The sequence below is a fragment of the Oryctolagus cuniculus genome, chromosome 1 (assembly GCF_051225735.1).
Source record: "Oryctolagus cuniculus isolate XC-2025 breed Fujian yellow rabbit chromosome 1, ASM5122573v1, whole genome shotgun sequence".
In the NCBI taxonomy this organism is placed as follows: Eukaryota; Metazoa; Chordata; class Mammalia; order Lagomorpha; family Leporidae; genus Oryctolagus; species Oryctolagus cuniculus.
In genome coordinates this window covers 17231515-17239945 of record NC_142867.1, presented here as the reverse complement: position 1 = coordinate 17239945, position 8431 = coordinate 17231515, and the positions used below count along the sequence as shown (strand labels likewise).

General features: G+C 36.8%; 1 protein-coding gene across 1 annotated transcript; it reads left to right on the top strand.

Annotated features, from left to right (window-relative positions):
- The first annotated feature begins 6771 nt into the window (after positions 1 to 6771).
- LOC138845921 (olfactory receptor 4A15-like) lies at positions 6772 to 7737 on the top strand. Its single transcript, XM_070059903.2, has one exon. The coding sequence runs from the start codon at positions 6784 to 6786 to the stop codon at positions 7735 to 7737; it is 954 nt and encodes a 317-aa protein (XP_069916004.2). The 5' UTR covers positions 6772 to 6783.
- The last annotated feature ends 694 nt before the right edge of the window (positions 7738 to 8431 follow it).

Here is an 8431-nt window from a genome sequence, read left to right as displayed (position 1 = left end):
TTATTTAGCACCATGCACCATTGACTAAAAATGCTATAATAGCTTTATTCAATTAATTTTCTCAGGAATCATAATAGCCAGGATTTAAATCTGTTTGACTCTTGATGTATGTTATCAATGCCAGCTCTCAAATTTGATGATTTGCAAACTCATCAACTGTTTATTCATGAAGGCAGCTATGGGCCATCCCATAGTCTAGACTAAAATCATTTTGAAATTGTGGAAGATCTTCACGCTCTGCACTGACCAACGAGATGTATCCCCGTGTGAAAAGCATTTATATCCTCAGCGACTGCATATGCTCTTATCTTTTCTTTGCAGTCCACCTTGTGTGTCAATTCTGACTTCTCTTCATTCAACTTTTTGAAGCTAATATAAGAATGCATAAGCGTGGACTGGAAAAGATGAAATAGAAACTTCAGGTAAAACATTTACAAAAACTCTCTGCTGCTGTTATAATAGGACAAGATAGGCTTAATACAAAGAGTTATGTTTTAAAGATGCACAATTTATCATTTGCTTTCGTATGTTTGATGATGAAACATGTAAGATTATGTTAGCATGTGTATTTTCTCTATTTTACAGAATGTCATTATAATAAATATAATGACTATAATTTTCTGATAAATAATTTTGTGATAAACACATACCAACACAGATTTTGTACAGTACAATGTAGCAACTAGATTGTTTTACATAATTTAGAAAAACCAACAATCTGGAGCTATGCCGATTGAAGCCAGAATCCAGGAGCTAGGAGCTTCCTCCGGGTCTCCCAGGTGTGGCAGGAGCTCAAGTTACATGGGAAAGTAGAGTTGATAAATGATATTTGTAATTTATGTAGGATTTGTTATAGGCAAGATCATTTTTTGTGATCTTTACTACCTTACCAATTTAATTCTTAAAAACCATGCTTCATATTTGATGCTGTTATCTAATAATACAAATGAGGGTGATTAATTTGTACAAGGTCACATAGTTGACAAATACCGATTGTGAGGCACAAATATGTGGAACCTGATCTCTCAAAAGCTACACTAGCTTATGTATCCCAGGCCATCCTTGCCAATTACAGCAGAAAACAAGACAAAACTGAAAAGGACTCTCTGAGAAAGGCAATCCACTCTCTCTGATTATTGTTTTTCTGTATTTGTTCCAAAAGCATTTTCAAACATATGCATGTTACAAGTAGCATATTTCCAATACTAGAAAGGGGCCGGCGCTGTGATGCAGTGGGTAAAACCCCTGGCCTGAAATGTCGGCATCCCATATGGGCACCAGTTCTAGTCTTGGCTGCTCCTCTTCTAATCCAGCTCTCTGCTTTGGCCTGGAATAGGAGTGGAGGATGGCCCAAGTCCTTGGGCCCCTGTATCCACGTGGAAGACCCTGAAGAAGCTCCTGCCTCTTGGCATTGGATCAGTGCTGCTCTGGTTGTTGCAACCATCTGGGGAGTGAACCAGTGGATGGAAGACCTCACGCTCTCTCTACCTCTCTCTGTAGCTGTCTTTCAAATAAATAAAATAAATCTAAAAAAAGAAATCTATTTGGAAAAATGCTATTTTTTAAATACTGTTCTTTCTCTAGGGATTGATTTTAGCTCTTTTGTAAAAAAAAAAAATGTTAGTTGTGGATACCTGGGTAAATTTCCCAGGTTTTTTCTGCTCCAATGGGACATGTCAATTTTGGGACTGGTACCAGAATGTTTTGATTATAACTGCTCCGAAGGATGACTTGAAATCTGGTATTGTGATGCCTCTGGCTTTGATTTTGTTGTTTAAGAATACTTTATCTATTTGTGATCTCTTGTTTTTCCATATGAGTTTTGGATCTTTTGTTCAGAATGTCATCGATTTTTTTTTGTTATTGAATTGAATCTGTTAATTGATTTGAGTGATATGGACATTTTGATAGTATTAATTCTTCTAATCCAAGAACATGGAAGATTTTTCTATTTTTTGGTGTCATCTATTTCTATTTTTATTATTTTGTTATTTTCATTTTAGAGATCTTAAACCTTCTTGATTAAATTTATTCCAAAGATTTACATTTTTGTTGATATTTTGAATGGTACTGATATTACAAGTTCTTTCTCAGACATGACACTCTTTGTGTATACAAACAAAGGCTATTGATTTTTGTGTGTTGATTTTATAACCTACTATTTTACCAAATTCACTTATAAGTTACAATAGTCTCCCAGTAGAATCTTTTGGTTTCCTTATATATAGAATCATGTCATAAGCAAACAGGGATAACTTGACTTCTTCCTTTCCAACTTTATCTCTTTGCTTTTTTTTCTTGCTTAATGGCTCTGTCCAAAATTTTCAGGACTGTATTAAATAGCAGTGATGAAGTGGGAATCCTTGCCTGGTTTGGGATCTTAATGGAAATGCTACCAATTTTTCCCCGTTCAATATGGTGCTGGCTGTGGATTTCTCACCGATTGTACTGAGTTTGTTAAGGACAGTTTCTTCCATTCCCAGTTTGCTTAAGGATTTCATCATGAAAGGATTTTGTATTTTATGAAACACATTCTCTGCATCTATTGAAACAATGAAAAAAAAATTTTTTTTTGACAGGCAGAGTTAGACAGTGAGAGAGAGAGACAGAGAGAAAGGTCTTCCTTCCGTTGGTTCATTCCCCAAATGGCTGCTATGGCCAGCACACTGCACCGATCCGAAGCTAGGAGCCAGGTGCTTCCTCCTGGTCTCCCATGATAGTGCAGGGCCCAAGCACTTGGGCCATCCTCCACTGCCTCCCTGGGCCACAGCAGAGAGCTGGACTGGAAGAAGAGCAACCGAGACAGAATCCGGCGCCCTGACTAGGACTAGAACCCTTGGTGCCGCCACTGCAGGCGGAAGAATAGCCAAGTGAGCCACAGCGCTGGCCAATTAAATGCTTTTTATTCCTCAATTTGGTAATGTGATATAAGACATTTATTAATTTGTTTGTTGAACCATTTCTGCCTGCTAAGGATAAATCCCACATGGTGTGGGTGAATTATCATTCTGATGTATTGTTGGATTCTATTAGACAGTACATTGTAAATTATTTTTGTTTATATGTTCAACAGGGAAATTCTTCTATAGTTTTTTTTAACAATTTATTTATTTATTGGAAAGTCAGAGTTACACAGAGAGAGGAAAGTCAGAGAGAGTGAGAGGTCTTCCGTCTGATGGTTCACACTCCAGATGGATGTAACAGCTGGAGCTATGCCGATCCAAAGCCAGGAGCCATAGGCTTTCTCTGGATCTCCCACACAGGTATAGGGGCCCAAGGACTTGGGCCATCCTTTACTGCTTTCCAAGGCCAAAACAGAGAGCTGTATTGGAAGAGGAGCAGCTGGGACCAGAACCGGAACCATATGGGATGCCGGCGCATCAGGCCAGGGTGTTAACCCTGCTGTGCCACAGTGCTGGCTCCTGATCTATAGTTTGTCACATCTTTTTCTGTTTTGGGAATTAAAGTGATGGTGGCCTCATAGAAAGGATCTGGGAGGATGTCTTCCCTTTAAATGGATTTGAATCCTTGAAAAATAATTGGAATTATTTCTCCTTAAAGTTTTGGTAGTATTCAACAGTCAAGCCATTCAGTATTGGACTTTTCTTATTGTGAGGATCATTATTAGTGATTCAGTCTTTGTCTTGGTTATTGGTCATTTTAGGTTTTCATTTCTTATTTATTTTACAGGTAGAGTAAAAGACAGTGAGAGAGCGAAAGAGAGAATGATCCTCCCTCCGGTGGTTCACCCCCAAAATGGCCACCATAGCTGGCGCTGTGCTGATCCAAACCCAGGAACCAGGTGATTCCTCTTGGTCTCCCATTTGGGTGCAGGGGCCCAAGCACTGGGGCAATGCTCCACTGCCCTCCCGGGCTACAGCAGAGAGCTGGACTGGAAGAGGAATAACCAGGACCAGAACCTGGCACCCATATGGGATGCTGGCACCGAAGGTGGAGGATTAACCAAGTGAACCAAGGTGCCAGCCCCCACTGTATTTAGGTTTTCTAAGTTTTCATTGTTCATTTTTGTAGATTGTATGTGTGCAGAATCTATTTTTTCTAGATTTTTTTCAATTTATTGGCATATAGCTGTTTGTGGTAATGCCTGATGATTCTTTTTTGTTTCTGTTGTAACCATTGTAACAGCTCCCTTTCATCTCTGATATTATTAATCTGGATTTTATACCTTTTTTGGGTAGTTGGGCCGATTTTGATTGGTGTTATGATTTTTTTTTCTTAAATTAAATTTTATTTATTTATTCTCTAATTTTATGTTTATTTTATCCTAAATATAGGTTTTATTTGTTCCTGCCTTTGAATATTTTACTTCATGCTTTTCCAATTTCTTGATGTAGGCACTAACTGCTATAATCTTCCTGCTTAAAAGAGCTTTTGCTGTAGCTCATAAATTTTCATACATTGTGTTGTCATCTTCATTCATTTCTTGGAATTTTTAAAAATTTTCTTTGATTTTTTTCTATGATCCACTGTTCATTCAGAGGCATGCTGTTCAATCTCGATTGTCTGTATGTTTTTCTAGAGTTTCTTAACTGGTTAATTTCCAGGTTCATTCCCTTGAGGTCAGAAAAGATACATAGTATGATCTCAATTTTTTTTTTGAAAAAATTACTTGCCTTATGGTCTAGCATATGGTTTGTCCTAGAGAAAGCTCCCTCTCCTGTTGAAAAGAATATGTATTTTGTAGCTGTGTGATGAAATGTTCTGTAGATATCAATTACATGTGTTTGGCCCGCAGTGTAATTAGCTCTATTGCTTCTTTGTTGATTTTTTGTCTAGTTGATATTTCCAGAGATGAAAGTGGGGTGTTGAATTCTCCCTATATTATTGTATTGGAGTCTATGTCTACTTTTATATGCATTAATATTTGTTTTAAATGGCCAGCCCCTGGGATTGTGTTCATATGTATTTACCGCAGTCACATCTTCCTGTTGAATTGATCCCTTGAACATTATATAATGCCTTTTTCTCTTTTAACAGGTTTTGTGTTAAAATCTGTTTTCTCTGATATTAGAATGGCTGCACCTGCTTGTTTTCGCTAGCACATGCTAACTCAGGCTGATCAACACAAAAATTATTTCTCAGCCAAAATGTTATGTTATTTAGGATAAACTTGTTTCAATGAAACAATCTGGAAGCCCGTGATTAGGACAGACCATAAAATTTATAATAAGGAATAAAAGGCAAGACATGATTTTCTCAATGACTGAGCCTGAGTCAACTAATATTCTGATTGTGAGTATAGAATTCTTTCTAATGTATGAAAATTCTGCTTAAAGCCTTTATTTTTAGATTCTAAATTTACCCTTGGTTAGTCATAATCAGTTACAGGCAAATTTGCAAAATAGAAAAAAAAAGTCTACACAGTGCTTTCTGCATTGATTTATGCATTTTGTCCCTAGTAACCTAGGTGTGATTCAGTATTGTTTTGTGTGTGTGTGTATGTGTGTGTGTTTGTGTGGATGTGTGTTGTCAAAAACCCATATTGCTTATACTGACTGCCAGCTGGGGATAATTTAGTAGTTTACCTTTTCTCAGTAGCTCTCGGATGAGCTTTGAAATTAAATTTAATATAATAAAATTTAGTGAGCATTTAATGAACACTAACTGCAGGCCTGTTTCCTTAATTGCTGTGACTGTGTTGTTTTTAGAGTCTAGGAGCTCATAGTGAAGTGTCACAGAAAGACAAATATCTGTACATTAGCCTATAATTTTTGTTGCATATATCAGATATTATTTTATATAACTATGTAAATAAAGATGAGGTTGTTTTCATGGAAGATTCCAAAAAACCAAAAAAGCCTTCAAAAAACAAAATGATGAATGATGCCAAAAAGGCCATTTTGGCAAGCGATATTTTGAAAAAAAAAAAAAAAGCTTTCTTTTTTTTTAAATAGGAAAATGTAGTTCATTGAATTTGCTTAGAGCTGTTCATATGAAAAAAACTAAGTAGATAACAGCAACATCATCATCATCATTTAAAATGTTTATTTTTAAAAATATTAGTCAACATGTTATTCTTGCAAATTTTTATGGAGTACAGTGCACTCCTTAATATATATTTAATAATACATATTTATAGATATATGCAAATACATTGCATAAACTAATAAACCAGTCACCTAGCCTTTATGTTTTCTTTTTGTTTTGAGCCTAACAAATCCTCTCTTTCAGCTTTTTATGCAGTATATATCATGTGTTATTCCACCGTACTGTGGACCACTAGAAGTATTTTCTATCTGATGGTATTTTGGAATGTGGTATTCAATCTCTATTTTTCCCTCCCACAAAACCCTTCCAGATCTCTATAAACCACTTCTAATTTCAAAACAATCACTTTTTTTCAGACATCCAAATGTAAGAGAGTACTTGTGATATTTGTCATTCTGTGTCTGGCTTATAACACATGAAATAATGATATTCAGTTACATGCTTTTTTGCTGGAAATCCTGACATTAAGAAAGCTACAATCTTGATGAGTATAGATTTTTTCTCAGATCTAGACAACCCACTTAAATCTACCAGGTAGAATATGAAAGTCTCATTATTTTGATAGAAATAAGAAATCTGTGAAAATGCATACAGTACTTATGGGAGGAGACTCTAAGCCCTAATATCTAACGAGCTACTCTCTGTGAGGCTCCAGAGTGGAATTGTTATGGAGTAAGGCACTACATTTTTGACATAGAGTTGTGATCCTCTCAGGCTTATTGTTGTTCTCTTTGCAGGCTTTGATACCCGAGCTCAACACCTTCAGAACAATACATGGAAAACAGGAACAATGTGACTGAGTTTATCCTTCTGGGGCTCACACAGAACCCAGAGGGGCAGAAAGTTCTATTTGTTATGTTTCTACTCATCTATGTTGTGACAGTTATGGGAAATCTTCTCATCGTGGTGACAATTATGTTCAGCCAGTCCCTGGGATCCCCCATGTACCTGTTCCTGGCTAATTTATCCTTTATGGATACTGTCTACTCTACAGCCATTGCTCCCAAAATGATTGTAGACTTGTTCTATGAGAAGAAGACCATTTCCTTCCAGGCATGTATGACCCAAGTTTTTCTAGATCATTTATTTGCTGGTGCTGAAGTCATTCTTTTGGTGGAGATGGCCTATGACAGATATGTGGCCATCTGCAGACCTCTTCACTATCTGACCATCATGAGTCGACGTGTGTGTGTTCTCATGCTGTTGGTGGCCTGGACTGTAGGGCTCTTCCACTCATTGGTTCAATTTCTCTTTGTTTATCAGCTTCCTTACTGTGGCCCCAATGTCATTGATAACTTTGCATGTGATATGTATCCCTTGTTGAAACTTGCTTGCACTGATACCTACCTCATTGGACTTTGTATGATAGCTAATGGAGGTGCAATTTGCACTGTCACCTTCTTCATTCTCTTAGTTTCCTATGGGGTCATATTACACTCCCTTAAATCTCATGGATTGGAAAGGAAACACAAAGCTCTCTACACCTGTGCATCCCACATCACTGTGGTTATTTTATTTTTTGTCCCTTGTATCTTTCTCTATGCTAGGCCCAGTTTGAACCTCCCCATTGATAAATACATAACTGTGGTTTTAACTTTCATAACTCCCATGTTGAACCCTTTCATCTATACTCTGAGGAATGCAGAAATGAAAAATGCTATGAGGAAACTTTGGAGTAAAAAAGTAACCACAGTGGGTAGCAGGCTGTATGTCACTCATGGAACATGATATTCAGTCCTCACAGAAACCAGAAAGACTCACTGTCCATGTCTACAGCTTTATTAGCAATCCCTCTGGTTACAGTGCCTAATATTCTGAAGCAGCCATATAAATTAATGTTTCTCTAAATGGGATATGTTATTTCCTTTAGAACCCAAGAGAACTGCATGGGATCAATATCTTCTATGTGCAATTTTGTGTGAAAAATGTTTGGTGAAAAAAACTTTTGGTTTATTTTCGAAAAGTTCTTTAAGTTTCTTTCTTTATAAAATTTTGATTTATTTTTAATTGACAAATAATCCCTTTAAATCCTTAAGTGATTCAATGTGATGTTTTGATCCATGTATATTTTATAGTAAATCAATTAAGCTAATTAAGATATTCATAACCAAAGTGATTAACCTTTCTTTCAAAAAGTTTTATATCATTTATTTGAAAGGCAGAGTGAAAGAGAGAGAGAGAGAGGTAGAGGCAGATAGAAAAAGAGATTTTTCCATTGCTCGTTCATTTCTCAAAGATTTGGCCAGTTTGAAGTCAGATTCTGGAACTCCATCTCAGTCACATATGTGGGTGGCAAGGACTTAAATACTGGGCCATCTTCCTGCATTTTCCCAAGTGGATTAGCAGGGAGCTGAATTGGAAGGAGAACAGATACAACTCCACCTGATGCTTGATATGGCGTGCTGGTATTGCAAGTTTTGGC